This window comes from Oncorhynchus gorbuscha, linkage group LG09 (genome assembly GCF_021184085.1).
Source record: "Oncorhynchus gorbuscha isolate QuinsamMale2020 ecotype Even-year linkage group LG09, OgorEven_v1.0, whole genome shotgun sequence".
NCBI lineage: Eukaryota > Metazoa > Chordata > Actinopteri > Salmoniformes > Salmonidae > Oncorhynchus > Oncorhynchus gorbuscha.
In genome coordinates, this window is record NC_060181.1 from 50290220 (window position 1) to 50317413 (window position 27194).

Here is a 27194-nt window from a genome sequence, read left to right on the forward strand (position 1 = left end):
GGATAGGGTCAAGCGGGCAGGTTGTTGGGCGGCCGGCCGTCACAAGACGCGAGATTTCATCTGGAGAGAGAGGGGAGAAAGAGGTCAGAGCACAGGGTAGGGCAGTGTGAGCAGAACCAGCGGTGTCGTTTGACTTAGCAAACGAGGATCGGATGTCGTCGACCTTCTTTTCAAAATGGTTGACGAAGTCATCTGCAGAGAGGGAGGAGGGGGGAGGAGGATTCAGGAGGGAGGAGAAGGTGGCAAAGAGCTTCCTAGGGTTAGAGGCAGATGCTTGGAATTTAGCGTGGTAGAAAGTGGCTTTAGCAGCAGAGACAGAGGAAGAAAATGTAGAGAGGAGGGAGTGAAAGGATGCCAGGTCCGCAGGGAGGCGAGTTTTCCTCCATTTCCGCTCGGCTGCCCGGAGCCCTGTTCTGTGAGCTCGCAATGAGTCATCGAGCCACGGAGCGGGAGGGGAGGACCGAGCCGGCCTGGAGGATAGGGGACATAGAGAGTCAAGGGATGCAGAGAGGGAGGAGAGGAGGGTTGAGGAGGCAGAATCAGGAGATAGGTGGGAGAAGGTTTGAGCGGAGGGAAGAGATGATAGGATGGAAGAGGAGAGAGTAGCGGGGGAGAGAGAGCGAAGGTTGGGACGGCGCGATACCATCCGAGTAGGGGCAGTGTGGGAGGTGTTGGATGAGAGCGAGAGGGAAAAGGATACAATGCAGTGGTCGGAGACTTGGAGGGGAGTTGCAATGAGGTTAGTGGAAGAACAGCATCTAGTAAAGATGAGGTCGAGCGTATTGCCTGCCTTGTGAGTAGGGGGGAAGGTGAGAGGGTGAGGTCAAAAGAGGAGAGGAGTGGAAAGAAGGAGGCAGAGAGGAAAGAGTCAAAGGTAGACGTGGGGAGGTTAAAGTCGCCCAGAACTGTGAGAGGTGAGCCGTCCTCAGGAAAGGAGCTTATCAAGGCATCAAGCTCATTGATGAACTCTCCGAGGGAACCTGGAGGGCGATAAATGATAAGGATGTTAAGCTTGAAAGGGCTAGTAACTGTGACAGCATGGAATTCAAAGGAGGCGATAGACAGATGGGTAAGGGGAGAAAGAGAGAATGACCACTTGGGAGAGATGAGGATCCCGGTGCCACCACCCCGCTGACCAGACACTCTCGGAAATGTGCGAGAACATGTGGGCGGACGAAGAGAGAGCAGTAGGAGTAGCAGTGTTGTCTGTGGTGATCCATGTTTCCGTCAGTGCCAAGAAGTCGAGGGACTGGAGGGAGGCATAGGCTGAGATGAACTCTGCCTTGTTGGCCGCAGATTGGCAGTTCCAGAGGCTACCGGAGACCTGGAACTCCACGTGGGTCGTGCGCGCTGGGACCACCAGAGTAGGGTGGCCGCGGCCACGCGGTGTGGAGCGTTTGTATGGTCTGTGCAGAGAGGAGAGAACAGGGATAAACAGACACATAGTTGGCAGGCTACAGAAGAGGCTACGCTAATGCAAAGGAGATTGGAATGACAAGTGGACTACACGTCTCGAATGTTCAGAAAGTTAAGCTACGTAGCAAGAATCTTATTGACTAAAATGATTAAAATGATACAGTACTGCTGAAGTAGGCCAGCTGGCAGTGGGTGCGTTGTTGACACTACACTAATCAAGTCGTTCCGTTGAGTGAAATAGTTTCTGCAGTGTTGCTATTCGGGGGCTAGCTGGCTAGCTAGCAGTGTTGTTTACGTTACGTTGCGTTAAAAGAACGACAATAGCTGGCTAGCGAACCTAGAAAATCGCTCTAGACTACACAATTATCTTTGATACAAAGACGGCTATGTAGCTAGCTATGTAGCTAGCTACGATCAAACAAATCAAACCGTTGTACTGTAATGAAATGAAGTGAAAATGTGATACTACCTGTGAATGCGACCGGGTTGTGAGTCTATTCGGTAGACGTCGGCTAGCTGTTGGCTAGCTAGCAGAGTCACCTACGTTAAGGACGACAAATAGCTGGCTAGCTAACCTCGGTAAATTAAGATAATCACTCTAAGACTACACACTCTAAACCTAAACAACACAATTCTTGGATACGATGATACGAAGACAGCAAAGACAGCTATGTAGCTAGCTAACACTACACTAATCAAGTCGTTCAGTTGAGTGTAATAGTTTCTCCAGTGCAGCTAATCAGTGGACGTTAGCTAGCTGGCTAGTGAAGACTACGTTAGGACGGCGAAATACGATAATTTCGCAATTATCTTTGATACAAAGACGGCTATGTAGCTAGCTGAGAAGAAATTGCTAGGATTAGACAAATCAAACCGTTGTGCTATAATGAAATATAATGAAAAAGTTATACTACCCGCGGGAGCGAAGTGCAGATGCGACCACTCGCTCCAACCGTCCGAATCTGGAAGCAAATTAAAGTCCACTTTGAGCTCAGAACAATGTCATTCATGCTCCCTGTCGCCAGGAATCCCTCCTTTGCCCCTTCTAACCTTGATAACACCTTTGAGCGATGGGGAGAGTTGGGGATAAGCACCATAGAGGATTTATACATAGAAGGGACCTTTGCTTCCTTTGAGCTGCTGAGGGAAACTTATAATCTTCCCAGAAGTAATTTTTTCAGATAACTACAAATTAGAGACTACGATAGAAAACACCTCCCAACATTTGGGAATGCTAAACCTTCCATGTTTGACGGATGCATAAAAATATGCCCCACCTCAGATAAACTGATATCGCGTCTATATGATGCTTTTCAATCTGTTAGCACACCTTCTACTGATGCCATCAAGGCAAAATGGGAGGAAGAACTAGGGACTGACATCTCAGTGGCAGACTGGGAAGAGAGCTTGGAGTATATCCACACATGCTCCATTAATTCCAGACATCGTCTCATACAATTCAAGGTATTACACAGATTACACTATTCCAAAACTAAACTGCATAGGATATTTCCTGACGCATCCCCTACATGTGATAAATGTCAGGCTACGCAGGGTACACTACTCCACTGCTTTGCCCTATGCTCTAGCTTGCATGGTTATTGGTGTGGAATTTTTAGGATCCTCTCTGAAGTTTTGGAGACTTCAATAGATCCAGACCCGCTTCTGATAATCCTGGGAGTATCTGAGTCCCTAAACAGATTAACCAACCCCCAAAAATAACTAATCTCGTATGGTCTCATCTCGGCAATAAAACTAATCTTGTTGTTTTGGAAAAGGAAGGAAGCGCCCTCTACCAAATTATGGCTCAGTGAATTGGCAAACACTGTACACTTAGAAAGAATTAGATATATTCTGAACAATAAATTATCAACATTTGATAAAATCTGGCAGCCTTTCCTCTCCTACTTGGACGAGTCGGCGCTGTGAATTTGTACTTATTAACGCACTCTCAATGGTAAAATTTTAATCTACCTTTGGGCAGCGTGTGCTGGCCCTACCACCCGAGCAGTTGGGGGGGGGGGGGAATAGGGGATGGGGGATAGGGGGGGACATCTTCCCTCTTTCTATGTGTCCTTGTTTTGTATGTCGTGTTTTGTATTATTTGTTCTGCACCCAGAACTCTGGGTCTTGTTGTTCCTGTATGCTCTTTTATGTTTAGATAATAATTGTATACCTGTCATGTATACCTATACACCATTCTTGTGTGTGTTTAATAAAAATATTTGAAACATAACAAACTTGATTGAGTTATAGTCGTGTATGGCCACAAAGTCATGGGTGAACAGAGAGTACAGGAGGGGGCTAAGCACATCCGTGGAGGAGGGGGTGGCTCTGTGTTGAGGACCAGTGTACGGAGTCATTTCCTACCCTCACCACCTGGTGTCGTCCCGTCAGGAAATCCAGGATCCAGTTGGAAGCTATGCTCCAAAAGCCAAAGTACTAACAGTTACGCAAGTTAGCTTGCCGCATGCAACATCTGCTATGGATGCAATGAGATTAGCTACCCACTTGATTTTGTCTCAGCTGTAGCCACATTGATTCCAGTGTGATAAATGTTGTTCTTTTCCCCCACCAGATCGATCCTACATGCGTCTGACAGAAAAAGAAAATGAAACCCTACCAATAGATGTAAGTTATTTAATACTAAATAGCAAGTAAGTTATTCCATTCTTTGATGTAGATCCATTCTATTAATTGTACCGTTTTGACTAAACATATTTCAAAAGAAAAATGTATATCTATTGTTTTAATTTTGTTTTGCAGATTGTTTTACAGACTTTGTTAGCTTTTGTTCTGACCATTTATGGTATTGTCCACATCTCTGGAGAGTTTAAAGATATGGATGCATCCTCAGAGCTGAAAAACAAGTAAGCCTTAATTTCAGTAATTATATTGATTATGGATCCCCATTAGCTCAGCAGGTACTCTTCCTGGGCTCCTTCAGAATTGAGACATTTATACAATTTTAAAAACATTTCACAAAAGATTCCACAACACATTAAGTGTGTGCCCTCAGGCCACGCCACTACTCTACCACTTATCTACAACTCAAAATCCATGTGTGTGTGTATGCGTGTGTGTCTTCACAGTCCCCACTGTTGCATGTAGTGTATTTGTATCTGTTTTTTTTATCTGATTCTACTGCTGTATCAGTTACTTGATGTTGAATGTAGTCATGGCTTTATGTAGTACTGTGTGCCTCCCATAGTCTGTTCTAGACTTGGGGACTGTGAAGAGACCTCTGGTGGCATGTCTTGTGGGGGTTTGCATGGGTTTCCGAGCTGTGTGCCAGTAGTTTAGACAGACAGCTCGACGCATTCAACATGTCAATACTTCTCACAAATGCAAGTAGTGATGAAGTCAATCTCTCCTCTACTTTGAGCCATGAGATTGACATGCATATTATTAATGTTAGCTCTCCGTGTACATTTAAGGGCCAAGCTGTCCTGTACTGTGCCAATTGTAATTTTCCGATGTCCCTTTATGTGGCAACTGACCACACAAATGAACAGTAGTGCAGGTGCGACAAAACTAGGTCCTGTAGGACCTACCTTATTGATAGTGTTATTAAGAAGGCAGAGCAGCACTTTATCATGGACAGACTTCTCGCCATCTTTAGCCTCTGTTGTAGATACACTACAGTTTAAATGTTTGGGGTCACTTAGAAATGTCCTTGTTTTTGAAAGAAAGGCAAAACATTTTTGTACATTAAAATAACATCTAATCGATCAGAAATATAGTTTAGACATTGTTAATGTTGTAAATGACGATTATAGCTGGAAACGGCCAACTAAAAAATAAATAATAATAAAATAAAATTATGGTATATCTACATAGGCGTACAAGAGGCCCATTATCAGCAACCATCACTCCTGTGGTCTAATGGCACGTTGTGTTAGCTAATCCAAGTTTATCATTTTAAAAGGCTAATTGATCATTAGAAAACCATTTTGTAATTATGTTGGCACAGCTGAAACTGTTGTTCTGATTGAAGAAGCAATAAAACTGGCCTTTAGACTAGTTGAGTATCTGGAGCATCAGCATTTGTGGGTTCAATTACAGGCTCGAAATGGTCAGAAACAAAGACCTTTCTTCTGAAACTCGTCAGTCTGTTCTTGTTCTGAGAAATGCGAGAAATTCCCAAGAAAATGAAGATCGCGTACGATGCTGTGTACTACTCCATTCACAGAACACCGTGAACTGGCTCTTACCAGAATAGAAAGAGGCGTGGGAGGCCCCGGTGCACAACTGAGCAAGAGGACAAGTACATTAGTGTCTAGTTTGAGAAACAGACACATCACAAGTCCTCAACTGGCAGCATCATTAAATAGTACCTGCAAAACACCAGTCTCAACATCAACAGTGAAGAGGTGACTCCAGGATGCTGGCCTTCTGGCCACCCCATTCTGAAACCGACTGCAGCTCTTTATTAAGTGTTGCAGGGATTTCACTTGTTGTTGTAGTTGGCATGTATAGTGTTGCAAATCAGCATAATAATTGACTTGCCTATATAAGTAGCCCTATTGTTATTGACCTATCGCACTGAAAACATAATCATGAGTATAGTTCAAACTACTCACTGCCCTCTTCTCATTTTTTAGGACGTTTGACACATTGAGGAACCACCCGTCTTTCTACATGTTCAATCATCGTGGTAGGTTGCTCTTCTGCTCTCCCAACCTAGAGGTCTCCAACATCCCAAACGCAGAGGCCCTGCGAAACCCCCTGCGGCTACGCAAGCTGAAGCATTTGCACTGAGACTTGCCTTCCCCACCCACATGTCTTTATTTCTGTGCACAGATAAGCTTTTTGGTTAGAACCCACAAAGTCATTTCTTCTACTTTTAATTTGCCTTAGTACATATATTAATATGCTGTACAAATGTGTATCTCATCCCATGAAAGTGGTTACCATATTTAACTCCTGACAGTCAACCAACCCTACAGTTTTTCGGGCAGATTTGTTTGTATATAATTGTAATTGCTTAGAAGTAAACGGATTTGACACATCTTCCCCTTAGGGTAAGCTGTATGTCAAATCCTTTAAGACTTCCTAAGCAAGTGTTCCCCTTTTTTGGACAAGGGGCATGATGTTTTGTTTGCCACAATACTGTCTGGAACTATTTTATTTATTTATTTTTTATCTCCAGATATGAGATTTTGTTTTATCTCGTCAAAAGTCTACACTTCTGTTGAGATAATTCATGACGTTCTCCTGGAGTTTAAAATTAGGCTTTGGTGCTTATTCTGTATGCAATAAAGTTACCACGGTCATTGAAGTCGCAAAGGTCAAGCCTGAAGGATGCAGCATGGAAAGCAGAATAAGTCGGTGTTAAAGCAATGCTAATGATACTGTGAACACAAAGTAGAGACTAATGGTACATTTGTTTGGGCAGTGTTTTTTTTTTTTTGGCCTTTTAAGATTCAACGATGTTTTAACTTAAAATCTATGATGTTGTCAGTGTGTTAGATGCATTTCTGCATTTATTGGTTCGAAGATAACCGAATGCATTTAATGTCTTGCAGATATACGCTACATGACCAAAAATATATGGACACCTGCTCGTCGATCTCATTCCAAAATCATGGGTATTAATATGGATTAATTTGCTGCTAAGACAGCCTCTACTCTTCTGGGAAGGCTTTGCACTAGATGTTGGAACATCGCTGCAGGGACTTGCTTCCATTCAGCCACAAGCGCATTTTTGAGGTCGGACAAATGTTGGGTGATTAGGGCCTGGCTCGCAGTCAGTGTTCTAATTCATCCCAAAGGTGTTCAATGGAGTTGAGGTCAGGGCTCTGTGCAAGCCAGTTGAGTTCTTCCACACCGACGGCAACAACATCTCCTCCCCGCTGATCCTCAACACTGGGGCCCCACAAGGGTGCGTTCTGAGCCCTCTCCTGTACTCGCTGTTCACCCACGACTGCGTGGCCACGCACGCCTCCAACTCAATCATCAAGTTTGCGGACGACACAACAGTGGTAGGCTTTACTACCAACAACGACGAGACGGCCTACAGGGAGGAGGTGAGGGCCCTCGGAGTGTGGTGTCAGGAAAATAACCTCACATTCAACGTCAACAAAACTAAGGAGATGATTGTGGACTTCAGGAAACAGTAGAGGGAACACCCCCCTATCCACATCGATGGAACAGTAGTGGAGAGGGTAGCAAGTTTTAAGTTCCTCGGCATACACATCACAGGCATACACATCACAGACAAACTGAATTGGTCCACTCACACAGACAGCATCGTGAAGAAGGCGCAGCAGCGCCTCTTCAACCTCAGGAGGCTGAAGAAATTCGGCTTGTCACCAAAAGCACTCACAAACTTCTACAGATGCACAATCGAGAGCATCCTGGCGGGCTGTATCACCGCCTGGTACGGCAACTGCTCCGCTCTCAACCGTAAGGCTCTCCAGAGGGTAGTGAGGTCTGCACAACGCATCACCGGGGGCAAACTACCTGCCCTCCAGGACACCTACACCACCCGATGTTACAGGAAGGCCATAAAGATCATCAAGGACATCAACCACCCGAGCCACTGCCTGTTCACCCCGCTATCATCCAGAAGGCGAGGTCAGCACAGATGCATCAAAGCTGGGACCGAGAGACTGAAAAACAGCTTCTATCTCAAGGCCATCAGACTGTTAAACAGCCACTACTAACATTGAGTGGCTGCTGCCAACACACTGACACTGACTCAACTCCAGCCACTTTAATAATGGGAATTGATGGGAAATTATGTAAATATATCACGAGCCACTTTAAACAATGCTACCTTATATAATGTTTACTTACCCTACATTATTCATCTCATATGCATACGTATATACTGTACTCTATCATCGACTGCATCCTTATTTAATACATGTATCACTAGCCACTTTAACTATGCCACTTTGTTTACATACTCATCTCATATGTATATACTGTACTCGATAACATCTACTGTATCTTGCCTATGCTGCTCTGTACCATCATTCATATATCTTTATGTACATATTCTTTATCCCCTTACACTTGTGTCTATAAGGTAGTAGTTTTGGAATTGTTAGTTAGATTACTTGTTGGTTATTACTGCATTGTCGGAACTAGAAGCACAAGCATTTCGCTACACTCGCATTAACATCTGCTAACCACGTGTTTTGAATGTGTGTATTGTTGTATTAGGCTGAGACAACTCTGTATTTTAAATTTCTCAAATAAATAAATGTATTCATATTTGGCTCTGGTTTGACAGATTTTCATCTAATGAACAGTACAAACCCAAGTTCCACTTTTGACAGGCAGGTGGAGGTGCTGTGCTGTAAAAGTCCATTCATGACAGCTCATTTCTGAGCCTTAATGAAACGTTTTAGCAATGTCAACATTCAGAAATCAGAGCATCAGCCCATTTACCATTTGGGTAAAACTTTCTATGAAGCCTATATGCATAATACATTATACATGTACTCATAATGCACTTTGATAGAGTAATGCAGTAAAAGCAGAGCTATAAAGACGCACGTAAAGACTTATAATTCTGCATACAAATCATAATCACTTATAATATACAGCAACATAGTGCTTCATAATTTCTGGCATTATGCATATGGCCTTCATAGAAAGTGTTTCCATAAATGCACCACTTCACCACAATTCTTTTATTTTAAAATAATGCCATGTGTTTTGGCCGGATATTGCCCCTTAATTAGAAGCCTAAAGCAGTAAAGTTAAGTTTAAAATCAAGATTTGATCTGTGATTTATGACATCAATATCTCCCTGGGAGGCTTTTGTAAATTGGCTTTGTTTACAGGGGAGTGTTGGTGCAATGTTAGTTTCCAGGTAACTGTTACTAAGGGTATTAATTGTTGCTCTTCAGTAGAAAACTACATGAAAACGATGCAGTCTAGTTTTGATTTATAAGAGTGAGTGTAAAAATGGGTCAGTAACAATAACTTCAAAGTGAACATTCTGAAAAGTCCAATTTTGGTGTTGAAAGATGTTATGACCTTAAACTGGTAATATCTTGGCCTTGCCGGCAGTCCACTTGCTGCATACTTGCACGACACAGAAAAGCCAAGCAGAAATTGGTTGAATAATATATATAATATATACATCTCCAATATTTGAAATACTTGAGTATTAATGCAGTTTTTGCACTATTCCATTGGTTCCATTGTACCTGATAAGCAAAGTCAAGCGCACTTCAAGTATTTCAAACGATAGATATGTTGGCTTTTCGGGTCTGAATCCAAGGTCATAACACTAAAAAGGACCGTCTCTATATTAGGGAGAAATATAGATAGACCACGATGCATTTCTGCCCACAGACCGAGTAGGATTTTTATACTTGCTGTATTATATCATAACCATTTAATAGAAGATTTGCAATTAAGATTTTTTTTTAAACATTTTTGTGGAGAATCACTTCTCAAGGCTCAAGAAGACGTTTATATTCTCACTCTTTCAACAGGTTCTCGCCACACCATTTATCTCATCCTCTAATGCCCCGCCCTCCCTTTGTGGAACTTGTTAAGCAAGCAGAGTGTTTGAAGACATTTATTCATCTCCACTCTATGCCGTTGCTGTCATGGCAACCTGGGTATGACTGAAAACAGACTGCAGTCTGTCTGAGCTGTGTATGCAGTGGCTAGACATTAGCAAAGCAGAGAAGGCTGTGTGTGGGGCATCTGGCAGTGCTGTGCTGGAGGTCGGTTACAGTAAGTTGACAGTACTTGGCAGTTGACAGTGGTTCTACTAGCTAACAGAAGTTGTAGGAAACAGACTAAAAACAGACTGCATCTCTCCGAGCGAGCTCCATATGCAGTAGATAGAGAAGGCCACAGGGCAGGGGTAACAGTGTAGGACAATTCTTAGGTTGACTGGAGGTAGACTGGGACCAATAGTGCAAGTACTGCAGCCATGCAACACCTGTTGTACCAGCCACTGTTTCTCAATGGAAACAAATGCCTGCAGCAGAAGTGGGACAAGGCCTCCTATGAAATGCATCTGAGAAAGGTAAGCGAAAGCTGCTTTGATGCTAAAATCAAAGGCTATCAACAATGTTGGAGATATGCTTAACATATTGACAATATTAATTTAACATTGTCATTAGCTGTTGTTTTTCAAAGTATTGTCATATTCCTGACTCATCAATTGTCCTTTTTTGTGCTTCCACAAAACAAGTAAAAATATCCAGTGTTGTTGACCTTTACTGTCATTTTTTTGTCAAGGTCAAATCAGCGAAACCCACCATCGACACAACTGCACCTAAAACCTATCGTCACCTTGACCTCAAAATTAAGAAACAAAAGGTGATAAAGGATCTCTAAGTCATGTCATTTCACCATGTATCCATCAAAGAGTCCCTTTTCTGAACTTTTGAGCTGGCAAATGTGTCTTTTGAGAAAGCTTACCAATACGTCTGTCCCAGTCTTTCCTTGAACATCCTTAGCAGTTGTTATCTTGTATTTTGTTGTTGCTGTTTTGGTTGGCTTTACTTGTTTTTGTCTTTCTTAATGTTTCCTCAATAAGTTTCAGGAGCAAAGCATGTCCAAAATTCAGAGGGAAAACAATATGCTGCTTGAGAAAATATCTCACATCATGAGTACTACTGGTCGCATCGACAACAGGAACGACTATGAAAACAAAAGGTATAGTGTTTACCTCCAGTCTCTTCAGGGGTGTGGCTTTAAATCCCACAGCTGACACCAATATTAATTGGTAACAGCTAAACAGTGGTGGAAAAGATAACCAATTGTCATACTTGAGAAAAGTAAAGAGGCCGTAATAGAAAATGACTGTAAAAGTGAAAGTCACCCAGTAAAATACTACTTGAGTAAAAATCTAAAGATATTTGGTTTTAAATATACTTAAGTATCGGAAGTAAAAGTATAAATTATTTCAAATTCCTTATGTTAAAGGAAAACTCCACCCAAAAATGATTTTGGTATTTGTTTCATTAGTTTATTGTTGACATAGTCAAAAAAAGTTTTGCTAGTCAAAATGCATCATACGGGGATGATATCTGTATTTTGAAAGTAACATATTTAGGAAATATGTCAACAATGGACTAATGAAATGAAACAAATCCCAAAATATTGTTTTGGGGTGGAACTGTCCTTTAAGCAACCCAGATGGCACCATTTTCTTGTTTTTATGTATGGAAAGCTAGGGGTATCCTCCAATAACCAAACATCATTCATAAATGAAGCTTGTGGGTTTAGTGTGTCCGAGAATCAGAGGCAGTAGGGATGACTAGCGATGTTCTCTTGATAAGTGTTTGAATTGGTGATAAGTGCATTTTTCTGTCCTGCTAAGCATTCAAAATGTAACGAGTACATGTGGGTGTCAGGGAAAATGTATGGAGTAAAAAGTACATTATTTTCTTTAGGAATGTAGTCAAGTAAAAGCTGTCATATATAAATAGTAAAGTACAGATACCGCAACAAAAATACTTAAGTACAGTACACCACTGCAGCTAAAGCAGGTGTGGACCCACTCAGCTTGCACAGGGCAAGCACATTAAATGTGCCACAATGGTCTAGACCTTTTGGTAGAGGCAGTAGTATGCTTAAATTCAGGGAGGCTTCACCAGGTCCGAAAATGTCCATGTTCATAAACTAACTAGCATCCTATTGTACCTCAACTCAATGGCCTACACACAATAGAAAACCTTTTTTCTCTTGGAATGGTAGTCTCTGCAGAGACATGCAACAGCAGGAGTTGCTCCGTATCACCAAAGATAACCAGTTGATCCTTCTTCGTCTGACCCAGTGCCAGCCTCACTACAGCATTAAGGACTGGCATGAGGACTGGCTCAAGACAATCAAGCTCATGGAGAGCATTGCACGATATCCACGAAGAGTTAGTGACTAAAAGGTGAGTTCTGTGCATCACATACAGGCGAGTGGCAGATCTTACTCGAAACATAACACATTATTGAAATGTATATTAAAGCACCAGTGCAGTCAAACATGTGATGTTCCTATGTTTTATATGTAGTTCCACACTATGAGATTGGAATAATACTGTACAATTGTGAAATTATGATAATGCCCTTTTAGTGTAAGAGCTGTGTGAAAAGACTGAAATTTTGGTGGGATGGAGTTTTTGCAGGCCTGGTGGCACAACTAGGCGATACATTTGTAAATAGATCAATAAGAAAGAGTTCCAAACCTCTCTGTCAATAACAGATATTTTTCAGTTTTACCCATCCGCACTCAGACTACACCCAGACAGTCCTAGCAAAAATCTTGCTTTAGAAATTGCTTTTTGCTAAGAAGCTATTTTGTTTATTTTTGAGAGAAAGAAATATAGAAAAAAGGTACTTAATTGTTACCCATAAATTATTTGATATTCAGATAAAAACGACTGCATTGGACCTTTTTAAAATATGCATATAATTTGATGCCAATCCTATAGGGACAAGGCCAGGCCAGTAATGAAGAGCAGCAACACTGAGACTGAAGAAAAGGACAGTCTTCATGCGGAACAGAGCTCACACAGCAGCATCACTCACAATGGCAAAAGGGGAGTGTGGGGAAGAACCTGATCAACAGGAAGAGGAGACGGGCCTGTAGGAAACACCAAACAAAGGTCCCACATCTGAAAGTCCCCCAATACCTGAACCCCCTCACACACCTGACACACCAGTCAAAGACTGAGAATAGGTGTAAGCACAAGGACATTAAGAAGGGGTGAAGTAATTTGTGTATTTGGTAGATTATTTACATTTTCAATGTCTCCAGATGTTCTTTGAAAATATTTTACTGGCTTGTAGTATTAAAGGAATTTATAACTTCTCGTCTTGGGATCAGATGCCTTTGCCACCTTTATGCGAAATCAATGCATAATGCATGTTAGCTACACAATAAATAGTTGTCAAAACAAAGGTTCAATCAGAGGAAAGCGTCAGTAATTATATCATAAGACGGTTCGTTGCCTGTGAACGAGCTGGTCTAGAACAAAATTGACCTTTTTTTAAAGACATTAGCAGCCTTCCATAACTTCACATGGAGATTAAATTAGGCTACCACATGTGCACAACTAAAACCACAGTATTTGTTCATCTTTTGGTTTAGGTTTTATGGTCAAGTCAAATGCAGCCTGTTATCACCAGGTAGAATACAAAACATATGTTTCATCGACACCAATGTACAATATGTATAACAACTTTAATTTTTAAAGGATATTAATATGTCAAACTAACTACTGTTTTAATATCAACACCAATGTATAACAACCTGAAATTGGTTAAGACATTGTCAAAGGGGAACATTTAGGAAATTTGTCAAAAGTACCTAAAGCTGTCTCACAGTAAGCACCTCTCTGTGTCATGAGGTTATGCAGCCCCCTGATGATTCTGACAGGTTTTTGGGCACATTCTTACCAAAGTTCTGTCAATAATTTCACAGATTTTTACAGTACCATTCAAAAGTTTGGACACACTTACTAATTCTAATTTACTATTTTCTACATTGTAGAATAATAGTGAAGACATAAACTCTGTAATAACAGATATGGAATCATGTAGTTAACAAATCAAAATATATTTTAGATTCTTCAAAGTAGCCACCCTTTGCCTTGTTGACAGCTTTGCACACTTGGCATTCTCTCAACCAACTTCACCTGGAATGCTGAGCACTTGTTGGCTACTTTTCCTTAACTTTACAGGCCAACTCATTCCAAACTATCTCAATTGGGTTGAGGTTGGGTGATTGTGGAGGCCAGGTCATTTGATGCAGCACTCCATCACTCTCCTTCTTGGTCAAATAGCCCTTACACCGCCTGGAGGTGTGTTGGGTCATTGTCCTGTTGAAAAACAAATGATAGTGGGACTAAGTGCAAACCAGATGGGATGGCGTATCGCTGCAGAATGCTGTGGCAACCATGCTGGTTAAGTGTGCCTTGAATTCTAAATAAATCACTGACAGTCACCAGCAAAACATCATCACACCTTCTCCATGTTTTACGGTGGGACCCACAAACACAGTTTATCTGTTCACCTACTCTGCATCTCACTAAGACACAGCAGTTAGAACCAAAAATTGTAAATTTGCTCAAAGGACAGATTTCCACTGGTCTAATGTCCATTGCTAGTGTTTCTTCACCCAAACAAGTCTCTTCTTCTTATGGGTGTCCTTTAGTAGTGGTTTCTTTGCAGCAGTTTGACCATGAAAGCCTGATTCACGCAGTCTCCTCTGAACAGTTGATGTTGAGATGTGCCTGTGAAGCATTTATTTGGGCTGCAATCTGAGGTGCAGTTAACTCTAATGAACTTATCCTCTGCAGCAGAGGTAAGTCTGGCTGATTATTTCCTGTGGCGGTCCTCATGAGAGCCAGTTTCAACATAGTGCTTGATGGTTTTTGCACCTGCACCTGAAGAAACTTTCAAAGTTCTTCGTATTTTCCAAATTGACAGACCTTCATGTCTTAAAAGTAATGATGGACTTTAATTTTTCTTTGCTTATTTGAGCTGTTCTTGCCATAATATGGACTTGGTATTTTACCAAATAGGGCTATCTTCTGTATACCACCCCGACCTCGTCACAACACAACTGATTGGCTCAAACGGATTAAGATGGAAAGAAATTACACAGATTAACTTTTAACATGGCACACCTGTTAATTGAAGCTCTTGCTGCTGGTGAGTCTCTGATCCACCTCTACGCAGACGACACCATTCTGTATACTTCTGGCCCTTCTTTGGACACTGTGTTAACAACCCTCCAGGCAAGCTTCAATGCCATACAACTCTCCTTCCGTGGCCTCCAATTGCTCTTAAATACAAGTAAAACTAAATGCATGCTCTTCAACCGATCGCTACCTGCACCTGCCTGCCTGTCCAACATCACTACTCTGGACGGCTCTGACTTAGAATACGTGGACAACTACAAATACTTAGGTGTCTGGTTAGACTGTAAACTCTCCTTCCAGACCCATATCAAACATCTCCAATCCAAAGTTAAATCTAGAATTGGCTTCCTATTTCGCAACAAAGCATCCTTCACTCATGCTGCCAAACATACCCTTGTAAAACTGACCATCCTACCAATCATCGACTTTGGCGACTTTGGTCATTTACAAAATAGCCTCCAATACCCTACTCAACAAATTGGATGCAGTCTATCACAGTGCAATCCGTTTTGTCACCAAAGCCCCATATACTACCCACCATTGCGACCTGTACGCTCTCGTTGGCTGGCCCTCGCTTCATACTCATCGACAAACCCACTGGCTCCAGGTCATCTACAAGACCCTGCTAGGTAAAGTCCCCCTTATCTCAGCTCGCTGGTCACCATAGCATCTCCCACCTGTAACACACACTCCAGCAGGTATATCTCTCTAGTCACCCCCAAAACCAATTCTTTCTTTGGCCGCCTCTCCTTCCAGTTCTCTGCTGCCAATGACTGGAACGAACTACAAAAATCTCTGAAACTGGAAACACTTATCTCCCTCACTAGCTTCAAGCACCAACTGTCAGAGCAGCTCACAGATTACTGCACCTGTACATAGCCCACCTATAATTTAGCCCAAACAACTACCTCTTTCCCTACTGTATTTAATTTATTTATTTATTTAGCTCCTTTGCACCCCATTATTTTTATTTCTACTTTGCACATTCTTCCTTTGCAAATCTACCATTCCAATGTTTTACTTGCTATTTTGTATTTACTTTGCCACCATGGCGTTTTTTGCCTTTACTTCCCTTATCTCACCTCATTTGCTCACATCGTATATAGACTTGTTTATACTGTATTATTGACTGTATGTTTGTTTTACTCCATGTGTAACTCTGTGTCGTTGTATGTGTCGAACTACTTTGCTTTATCTTGGCCAGGTCGCAATTGTAAATGAGAACTTGTTCTCAACTTGCCTACCTGGTTATATAAAGGTGAATTTTTTTTTAAATAAATAAATGGGGGTACAACTCCCACCAGCTGCACCCGAAGCGCCATCGTCACCGCCAGCTGTGGGTGACCGCACAGTGCCTCAGGGCATTGTTGAGGTGGCGCTGTCACTCCTTTCTCTCAGGTGGGGTGGAGATGCTGAGGATGTGCTACCAGGAGCTGGTCAGCACAGACGCCTCCCAGATCGGCAGGGGGAGGTGTAACCAAGGGCAGGTCGGCCAGCGGCTGTTGGCTACCCACTTGGAGCGGCAGGCACATCGATACACTAGAGCTCTGAGCTGTACTGCTGGGCCTGCATCTGAATGGAAGACATGTCCTGGTGAGAATGGACAACACCACAGTGGTGGATTACATCAACCATCAGGGTGGACTGAGTTCCCACCGCCTTTATCTTATGGCACGGGCACGGGCTCAGCGACGTCTAGCCTCTACTCGCAGCACATGCACCTGGCATCCTGAATGTGGCAGCAGATATGCTCCTGAGGGAGGGCCACCACCTTGGGACTGGAGCCTACATCCCCAGGTGGTGCAGCACCTGTGGAAAAAGTTCAGAAGGGTGCAGGTGGACCTGTTTGCCTCCCTAGACAATGCACACTGCCCCCTGTGGTACTCCATGTCGAAGCCACCAGGGCCTCTGATCTGCTCTGGATCACGATTGGTCAGTGCTGGAGCTTTATGCATTTCCCCCTTTTCCACGGATCCAGGCTGTGCTGGACAGGACCAGGATGGCAGGGCATCATCTGCTTCTGGTGGCCCCATACTGGCTCCGACAACCCTGGTTCAGCCTTACCCTGTCCCTGTTGTCTGGGACAACTTGGCAACTTTCCCTGGGACCGGACCTGCTGTCTCAGGCCGGGGGAACTCTGTGGCATCCGAGACCGCACCGCCTCAGTCTGTGGGCTTGGCCACTGAACAGCACCAATGGTCCATGTTAGGTCTACAGGAGGGTGTAATGAACACTATGCAGAGCGCAAAGGCACCGGCAACAACCGCGGCATAGCAGTTGCGCTGGCGGTTGTTCTGCTCTTGGTGTACTGGTATTGAGGTTGTGCCTGAGTCATGTGGGGTGCAGTATGTCCTGCAATACCTGCAGTCTCGCTTGGATGAGGGTTTGATAGCCTCTACACTGAGAGTGTATTTGGCCACTTTATTTTCCTGCCATATGGGGTGGATGGACAGGCCAGTCGGGTGCCATCCCTTGGTCTCCAGGTTTATGAAGGGGGTTCATCGTCTGCATCCAGCTAGGACCCGCTCAATGGCGAGCTGGGATCTGGATGTGGTCTTGGCAGCTTTGGCAAAACCGCCTTTTGAACCTTTGGAGTCTGCCTCCCATCTCTATGAAGGTGGCTTTCTTGGTAGCAATTACTTCCATGAAGAGGGTGGGTGAGCTCTATGCTCTTTCGATAAGTTCTGAGTGCTACCGGATGGACCCCGGGAGGAGTATATCTCTCCGCCCCAACCCTTCATTCCTCCCCAAGGTTCTGTCAGATAGGCATGTGAACATCCCTTTTATCCTGCATGCTTACGACCACCCGGCAGTGGCGGGGGAATCTGGGCCTCCCTCCGGCATGCTGTTCCCTGTGAGGGCACTGGCTGCCAATGTTGAGTGAACATGGTCAGTGAGAACAACAGACCAGCTCTTTGTCTGCTATGGTGGGAGAGTCCTGTGGGCTGGACTATCAAAGCAGAGGCTCTCGAACTGGATCGTGGACATGATTACAACAGTATACTGCCTGGCTGGCAGGCCAGTGCTGGGATCTGTGGTGGCACATTCAACACAAGGTGTGGCTGCGTCCTGGGCTCTACTGAGAGGAGTGCCCCTCACTGATATCTGTGCTGTGGCCAGCTGGGCTTCCTCTTGCACCTTTGCTAGGTACTATCGGGTAAATGTGGCACCTCCCTTTGCTGTTGGTTCAGTGGTCCTGGGCGTCGCCTCCCCTTCCGGGGACTGTGCCGGAATGCCGCCTTTAACATTGACGGTCCCGCGCTGGGACTTCACCGTGGCTGGCCAGGTCCCTCTAGCACCGACTAAATCTGGTAGGGTATACCAATATATTGGAGTGATCCAATATAGTGAAACAAGATATAAAACTGTATTTTTTTGTGAAGAATCAACAACAAGTGGGACACAATCATGAAGTGGAACGACATTTATTGGATATTTCAAACTTTTTTAACAAATCAAAAACTGAAAAATTGGGCGTGCAAAATTATTCAGCCCCCTTAAGTTAATACTTTGTAGCGCCACCTTTTTCAGCGATTACAGCTGTAAGTCGCTTGGGGTATGTCTCTATCAGTTTTGCACATCGAGAGACTGAATTTTTTTCCCATTCCTCCTTGCAAAACAGCTCGAGCTCAGTGAGGTTGGATGGAGAGCATTTGTGAACAGCAGTTTTCAGTTCTTTCCACAGATTCTCGATTGGATTCAGGTCTGGACTTTGACTTGGCCATTCTAACACCTGGATATGTTTATTTTTGAACCATTCCATTGTAGATTTTGCTTTATGTTTTGGATCATTGTCTTGTTGGAAGACAAATCTCCGTCCCAGTCTCAGGTCTTTTGCAGACTCCATCAGGTTTTCTTCCAGAATGGTCCTGTATTTGGCTCCATCCATCTTCCCATCAATTTTAACCATCTTCCCCGTCCCTGCTGAAGAAAAGCAACGCTAGTTTCTTGTTATTGTTGCTAACTATCTGGCCACACAAAAGTGACATAGTAATCAAACATTGTAAATATATAACATACTAAATAAAGTACAAGAAGCATGCAGATAAAAGAAAACAGATTAAATTCAAATACTACTTTTTTATAGCCTGTAGAGACATTGTTTGCCCATGTGCAAAGTGAGTGCAGTAGCAGCATTGGAATATATGAAAGTATATACACAGTAGTGCAGTAAGGTGACAACTATTGGTCTGGTAGACATAAGTCATTTCAGAGTGCAGAACATTAATAAATAGTAAGTGTGTGGTAGGGTACAGTAGTCAGCCCAGGGTTCAGCTTTTGGAACAGTCTTGTGACTTGAATTTAAGGGCTGGCTTTGAGACAGCTGCTCCGAGTCTGTCGACCCTCACTGAAGCGATCCTTTCCCCTGTGCGCTGCCAACTCCCGCTTTCACAATCGGAGACCCCTTTCAGGTAACAGGTGATCTAAATCTGACCAACTCATATACGTGGCATCCCGGGTTGCAGGTTCTTCCGAATGGCTCCTATACACAAAGAAATAACATTCAGATGCATTTGAATCGCACATTTAAAAATATCAAAACTTATTGTGAAGAATGGTCTTCAGAAGCAAGTCCCTGAAACAGGCCTTATACCCTGCCCCAGTCCAAGTTGTGGTGATGGCAAGACGGTTTGACAGAAAGGAAGGTAGCACATCAGCTTTGCATATCTGGTTTTTGGCATTTTATTCCATTCTTTCTTGCAGACTTTCTCAAGCTCTGTTCAGTCTTTCCACAGATTCAAGTGTGGGCTTTGGCTGGGCCACTCAAGGACCTAAACATTTTTGTTCAAAAGCCATTCCAGCATTGCTTTGGCTATATGCTTGGGGTCATTGTCCTATTAAAACGTAAATCTTCACCCCAGCCTAAGGTCTTTTGCACTCTGAAACAAGTTCTCATCAAGGATCAAGGGCACTGCGTTCATCCACCTCTGGCCTGCTCGCCTCCCTACCACTGAGGAAGTACAGCTCCCGCTCAGCCCAGTCAAAACTGTTCGCTGCCCTGGCCCCCCAATGGTGGAACAAACTCCCTCACGACGCCAGGACAGCGGAGTCAATCACCACCTTCCGGAGACACCTGAAACCCCACCTCTTTAAGGAATACCTAGGATAGGATAAGTAATCCCTCTCACCCCACCCCCCCTAAGTTTTAGATGCACTATTGTTAAGTGACTGTCCCACTGGATGTCATAAGGTGAATGCACCAAGTTGTAAGTCGCTCTGGATAAGAGCGTCTGCTAAATGACTTAAATGTAAATGTAAATGTAAGGATTTACCTGTATTTTGCTCCATTCATTATTCCCTCTATCCTTAAGTTTCCCAGTCCCTGCTGCTGAAAAGCATCCCCTTAGCATGATGCTGCCACCACCACTATTCATGGTAGGGATGGTTTTCGACAGGTGATGACCTGTGCCTATTTTTTTCCTGACATATCGTTTTGCGTTTAGTCCAAAGTGTTACATTTTTGTTTTATCAGTCAACAGAGTCTTTCACGTGACTTTTTGCAAACTCCAGTTCTGCTGTCATGTGCCTTTTTCTCAGGAGTGGTGTCCGTCTGGCCACTCTCTGTGCACAATATTTTAGAGAAATACGTTTTTTGTGCATATGGAAAATGTCTTTAATCTTTTATTTCAGCTCACAAAAAATGGGACCAACACTTTACATATTGTATTTATATTTTTGTTCAGTGTTCATAGTGTATTTTGTAGTGTTACAGCCTGAATTAAAAATGAGATGTTGTGTCACTGGCAATATACCCTATAATGTCAGTGGAATTATGTAAAAATAAAAAAATATATTTTTACAAATTTAAAGCTGAAATGTTTTGAATCAATAGGTATTCTACCCCTTTGCTATGGCAAGCCTAAATAAGTTCAGGAGTAAAAATGTGCTTAACAAGTCACATAAGTTGCATAGTCTCATTCTGTGTGCAATAATAGTGTTGAACAGGATTTTTGAATGACTACCTCATCCTCATCTACCCCACACATACAATTATCTGTAAGTGCCCTCAGTCGAGCAGTGAATGTTAAACACAGATTCAACCACGAAGACCAGGGAGGTTTTCCAATGCCTCGCAAAGAAGGGCGCCTATTGATCGATGGGTAAAAATTTAAAAAAGCCGATTTTGAATATCCCTTTGAGCATGGTGAAGTTCTGCATTACACTTTGTATGGTGTATCAATACACCCATTCACTACAAAAAGACATGCAGCCAACCTAACTCAGTTGACGGAGAGGATGGAAACCGCTCAGGGATTCCCCCAATAGTGACTTTAAAACAGTTACGGAGTTTAATGGCTGTGATAGGAAAAAACGGAGGCAGGACCAACAACATTGTAGTTACTCCACAATACTAATCTAAATGACAGAGTGAAAAGAAAGAAGCCTTTACAGAATAAAAATATCCAAAACATATATCCTATTTTTAACAAGGCACTATAGTGAAACTGCAGAAAATGTGGAAAATAAATTAACTTTGTCCTGAATACAAAGCATTATGTTTGGGGCAAATCCAACATTACACATCACTAAGTACAACTCTTCAAATTTAAGCAACGTGGTGGCTGCATCATGTGATGGGTATGCTTGTCATTGGCAAGTACTAGAGAGTATTTTTTAGAATAAAAATAAACTGAATAGACCTAAGCTCTGGCTAAATCTTAGAGCAAACCTGGTTCTGGCTGCTTTCCAATGGACACTGGGAAACAAATTCACCTTCCAGCCAGACAAAAACCCAATGCACAAGACCAAATGTATACACTGGAGTTGCTTACCAAGACGATATTGAATGTTCTTGAGTGGCCTAGTTAACATATTTTATTAAATCGTCTTGGAAATCTATGGTAAGACTTAAATGGCTGTCTAGCAATGATAAACAGCCAACTTGATAGAGCTTGAATAATTTTTAAAAGAATAAATGTGTAAATATTGTACAATCCAGTAGCGCTAAGCTCTGTAATCGCTGCTAAAGGTGATTCTAACATGTGTTGACACAGGGGTGTGAACACTTATGTAAATGAGATATTTCAGTATTTCATTTTCAATACATTTGGAAAGATGAAAACAATTATGTTTTCACTTTGTCATTAAGGGGTATTGTGTGTCGATGGGTGAGATTATTATTATTATTTTTTGCACATATCTGCACATGTGACATAGTATGCAATTTTCGTGGACCACTTCTGGTCATGAGTGCTACTTTCAGAAGTACTGTATGGCTAAAAAGTATACAACATTTCCAGAGAATCTCTTTAAACCAATTTTTTTTTCTCTCTCAAATCTGGTCACCTTATCAAGGTGTGTCACCACCAAAACATTGCCTACAACCTAGTTGCATTGCATCGCAAGAGAGCAGAAAAATGTTTACAATAAATTGTTTTTTGTTGCTAAAAATGAGCCCCACCTGTGGGTGTGTGCATTTGAACATTTTGCCAATCCGGACTCGCGCGTCTAAAGTGGTCAGGGTTGATGTGAGGAGGTTTTTTGCAATTGCAAAAAACTTGGCTCTACTTTTTCGATGATAGCAGTCTTGAACAAATATATTTGCTATCTGAAAACAGTACCTGGGAACATCTGCTTAAGGAAACGATCGACTAGGTAAGTGCTAACTTTCTATCTTCCTCACTCACAAGTAATCACACGCTAACGTTACTTCTCCCATATCGCGGGAATTCAGTGTTTACAGCGTAACACAATCCCATCAAGCAGTTGAAATAACAGCAAACTGCATTCATTTCATTTGTTTACCATGGTTTCTATTGCCAATTCTCAGAATATATCCAATATAATAATGATTCCTGATCAATTATTTTGCCGGGTTCAGAGAAGCTGTCAGTCTCGTGACGTTCATATCTGCATGGCACTGTGGAGATGACGAACAAAAAACAGCAACGTTTTGTGTAACAGGGTTATAATGGTGATTCCCCTTGCCACTTTATTGTTAAGCCAATGGGTTTTTGGTTTGAGTTTGTCTTGCCTTCACCTACTCAACATGGCATCTTATTGGCTGGTTTGCGTAGCTTGCTTACGAGGGGGGATGTTCCAGTTAGAATCGTCCCAGTGAACAAGCACCAAACCAGCGGTAAGTTGTTGGTTGCAAAGCACTGTACATCAAAAGTGATTTTTTATACTATCAAGTGATGATTTAAATGTACAATTTATATCAAATTGTTTGTAAATGTTCACACACAAGATGCAGCGGTTTTTGGAGAATATTTGTTGTGCATTTTGTTGTAAAGAATTCCCGCCAGTACTAGCTAACTTACGGTGTCTGGTGGGGGGGGGTTCATATATTTTGTACAGTGCGTGAGTGCAGAGTTGATGGTGAGACGTGCAATGTTGTGCCGTTCCTAACAGGTACATTGTTAAAGATATTATATTGTAATTGTATTATTTTGGTAACTAGCCCAGTGAACAATGTAGAGGACTGCTAATTCTTATGTAGGTGACATTACTGCTATTGCATTGTTATAACTGAGACAACACATAGCAACGTATTTTCACAGTAAAGCATGTTGTGTCCCCTACAGGATAGCTCCCACACACACACACACATACACACACTAACTGCCGAGGACACACAGATAAGACATACACCCACACATTGGGAGGAAGAGACACAGCCTTGACTTGCAGACATAAGCACACACACATAATCTCCCTCCCAGCCGAACATTGTGTGACTGAAGATAGCGCACACACCAGATCTCCTTTTCAGCTGAACATGGTGTGACGACCAAGAACAGGCATGGCAGGATTCTACGATGAAGGACAGACAACAGAGCCAATGCCGGACGACTACACCCCAGCCTGATCCAATCCGAAGATCCGATCTCCTAGAAATCAACCTACTTTCTGTTGTGTATATGAAGCTTGTACTCACTGTTAGCAAGGTTCCTTTTTGCTAGTCTCTGATGAGCTAACAGAGGGGCCCGTATTTACGTGTACCAGATATTCTCACTCTGAATAAACTGTCGCTTGTAGTACAATTTTACCACCTTGTCTGAATCGATCCTTAACCGGCTCATCCTTCTACATATCCTTTTATCAATAGAACTTGGTAGCGGGAGGATGGTTTAATAACGGTCCGTCGAAGTGAGTTGATTTGGGTGTGAGAAGGAGAGTGACGGAAGGACGGTTGTAGGAAGACGGGTGAAGACATTCGGGGGAGGACCAAAATTCTGCTCAACTCGGGAAACTGATCTAAAAGGTGCACCATAAACAAGGTAAGCAAAACCTGTTTAATCAAACTTTGCATATTGTCGTATAGTCTGTCTAAATTTTGATCAGTATTTCCGAGTAAGTATGAATTCTTGTGTAAATTTATAATTTGCTGACAAGTTGAAAGTACAGTGAAGTGAACATATGTGGTACAAACCGGCGACGGCCGGGTGATTAAATCATTGATGAGATATCAGTAAGGGGATAGCTAATTACTATTCATTAAATCTGGCGCCGAGGGGATAAATTGTAATTTTGTCCCGTGACCCGGTCAGCGCAGTCTGATAGCTTTCAATGATGAGGGATCACTTTTGAGGCCTGTAGTTCCGATAGGGGTCAGGAATAGAGATCAGTAGGGGATAGCTAATTACTATTCATTAAACCTGGCGCCGAGGGGGACAAATTGTAATTTTGTCCTGTGGCCCGGTCAAGGCCAGACTGATAAGAGATTCACTGATAGGGGTCGGACATGTGTAACAAATCCTGATAGGGGTTAGCTCGATATGGATCAGGAATAGAGATCAGTAGGGGATAGCTAACTACTATTCATTAAACCTGGCGCCGAGGGGGACAAATTGTAATTTTGTCCTGTGGCCCGGTCTAGGCCAGTCTGATGAGAGATTCTCTGATAAGGATCGGCTTTCAGGGGTCAGAGATATAACGTGTTGTTCTGTCTTGTTTTGTCTATTTGTAACTGTTCATATTAAAATGTAATGTGGTTGTAATCGTTTCCATTAAGATTGTTGATGGTTCGAGCAGAGAGAGAGAGAGACGGAGAGAGAGAGAACTCAAGAAGGGTTATTTGATAAATCTGTGTTAAATGTATAATCAGGAACAAAATGACTGATGTATAATTGAAATAAGATCTGAGTATAAATATTTAATATTGCGACTATATAGTCGAATAGATCCCTTGGTTGCGCGCTCCACGAAAGCTATACCAACCCAATCGTTTTTCTCGAACTGAATATACAAGGAAAAGCTCTGAGATAAGGCAGAGTGTGAGCAATAGTGTCTCCTCGAATACATCGTTGTTATTAACTAACGACGGGCTAAGTATATTCTAATTATATTCAAGTAGTCTGGTAAAATTCCGATTAAGTTACGATTATGGTAAAAAGATATCGCTGGACATTGGTGTGCCAGCCGATTGGCCAGTACTGTCGTCGGACGGTGTGTCTCACAAATCCTGACCGGTCAACTAAAAAGGGTAAGCAGACACCTGTTGTGGAAAACTAAAGTTCTGCACATTGGAGTTATACAAATTTAGTTTTGTGAGACACCTGTTTGATGTAAGTTACTAAATTTAAACTATTATGATGTGTGAGATTGGAAAATAGTTGAGAAAGTAATATCTCCATTGGCAACTGCAATTTTATTATTGATCAACCATACTTAATGGTGCATTGTGTATGGGATGTACTAGTATGCCTGGTTGGTAGGTGGTAACAGAGAACACTTACCACATGTATGAATGATGGGTAACGGGTGGCCACCAAAGCTTGAATGGATAGTCTGGGACTACATGTATGAGTGGTGAGCAACGAGTGATCGCCAAAGTGCGAATAGAAAGTCATATGATGCGAACGTGATGTATTAGGCAGGGCCAAGTGTGAATGACGGATATTTAAATTGAATACTCGGACTTGAGGCCGATTTAGCCGTAGGGAAAGGGTATCACTTGGGTTTCAGTAAAGGCATGGGTTGTTGGCAGTATTGTAGTGTACATGGAATATCGTTGGAAATGGAAAAGGTGTTGAGAACGCTGAAGTCCACTCTAGATTTAAATAAAGGCAGAGAGGGCAAGGAGTGGAGGAGACTGGGTGAGAAGCTGTACAGAGTATGGACAGAAGGTGGGGCTATTGCATCTCCTACTGGTCTGCTTGCTGGGGAGAATGAAGATTTGTGTGTGTCTGGTGTAAATTGAAGTTTACTGGCGTAAATGAAGATTTGTGAGACTCAAATCGTGTGCATGAAATACGTTTGATATTCAGTCGGGGACTAATATCGGTATGAATGAGGTCGGGGACCAAGCGAGTGTGGTACATTAGGCATTTCATTTGGAGCTGGTACCGGTGAGAATGTTGAAAAAGTCGCAGGCTTGCTGATGAGAGTTATATCATAGAATATTGGGGGGTGTGCATGACTGTTGGAAAAGGTGTTAAACTCTATTAACGTAAAATTCTGTGTGTAGAGTTATATTATGAGGTTTGAACTATACTAATATTGTGGAATTACATAATCAACATCTGAACATACTTACGATAAACATTAATTGAGCCACTGAGTAATAGATAAGATATACACTAGGTACGGGGCGACGGGTGTGGTCGATGTAAGACGGGAGTGGTGTTCTAACCAAGTGATGAGAAATAAGGTAGATTTATTTTGTTCTTTTAATTAGTTTACACAAGTTCTTCCCGGTTATTGATTTTGGTTTGATTGTTCAGATAAAACCACTGAAATTAAACAGGAGGTTAAGGTAGACTAACATTAGAATCTGTATTCATTATGGGGAACAATGAAAGGCCTGCAGAGGGGATTGCAGGCTGAGGTTTTTATGTTAAAGGGACAGTGCACATTTAACACAGTTGTGTGTGTGTCTAATGGCTGGGGATTTAAGAAGTATTTTTGGGGAGACAATTTGGAGAAACACGAATAAAACATGAAACACCGAGACAAATTATTTGAGTTTGAGGGGATTATCATAATTATTAGGTTTTGTTTTTGTAGTAAACGTTTGGGTTAAGGGGATTTCCACGTTCCCAGAGACATGGTATTTTACAGCTGGGGGAAAAGGCAGACGGAGGGGCCCTCCCCCGCACTGCAGAGACCTTGAAAGTTGGAGAGAAGAGAGGAGAGGTTTTTGGAAAAGGGGGGGGCAGGATAGGCAAAGATAGCAGTTGCTGAGTGGAGACAGGGGGGAGAGTTGGAC

General features: G+C 42.5%; 2 protein-coding genes across 6 annotated transcripts in view; both read left to right on the forward strand.

Moving 5' to 3' along the window:
• Nucleotides 1-7279, forward strand: part of LOC124042857 (ER membrane protein complex subunit 5-like) — a 46572-nt gene extending 39293 nt beyond the window's left edge. For 2 of the 3 annotated variants that reach the window (XM_046360990.1, XM_046360989.1), the window contains 3 exons: nucleotides 3995-4047; nucleotides 4183-4286; nucleotides 6021-6936. In XM_046360990.1, coding sequence (XP_046216946.1) covers nucleotides 3995-4047; nucleotides 4183-4286; nucleotides 6021-6177 — 314 coding nt within the window. In that variant the 3' untranslated portion in view covers nucleotides 6178-6936. The other variant, XM_046360991.1, reaches the window with a different exon arrangement.
• Nucleotides 7280-10027: 2748 nt separating this feature from the next.
• Nucleotides 10028-13208, forward strand: LOC124042858 (uncharacterized protein CFAP97D2-like). Of its 3 annotated transcripts, none has more exons than XM_046360993.1 (5): nucleotides 10028-10420; nucleotides 10636-10716; nucleotides 10943-11055; nucleotides 12179-12283; nucleotides 12827-13208. In XM_046360993.1, the coding sequence occupies exons 1-5, from the start codon at nucleotides 10325-10327 to the stop codon at nucleotides 12954-12956; spliced, it is 525 nt and encodes a 174-aa protein (XP_046216949.1). In that variant the 5' UTR covers nucleotides 10028-10324; the 3' UTR covers nucleotides 12957-13208. The 3 variants fall into 3 exon arrangements, with proteins under 3 accessions (XP_046216949.1, XP_046216950.1, XP_046216948.1); XM_046360994.1 differs by having other exon boundaries at nucleotides 10029-10420; nucleotides 10937-11055; nucleotides 12100-12283; XM_046360992.1 differs by having other exon boundaries at nucleotides 10029-10420; nucleotides 10937-11055.
• Nucleotides 13209-27194: the final 13986 nt, after the last annotated feature.

Coding starts and splice junctions, on each gene's coding strand:
- LOC124042858 (XM_046360992.1), top strand. CDS start 10,325: ATGCAACACCTGTTGTACCAGCCACTGTTTCTCAATGGAAACAAATGC. Junction 11,056..12,178: donor AACGACTATGAAAACAAAAG/GTATAGTGTTTA, acceptor CGTCTGACCCAG/TGCCAGCCTCACTACAGCAT. Junction 12,284..12,826: donor GAAGAGTTAGTGACTAAAAG/GTGAGTTCTGTG, acceptor CCAATCCTATAG/GGACAAGGCCAGGCCAGTAA.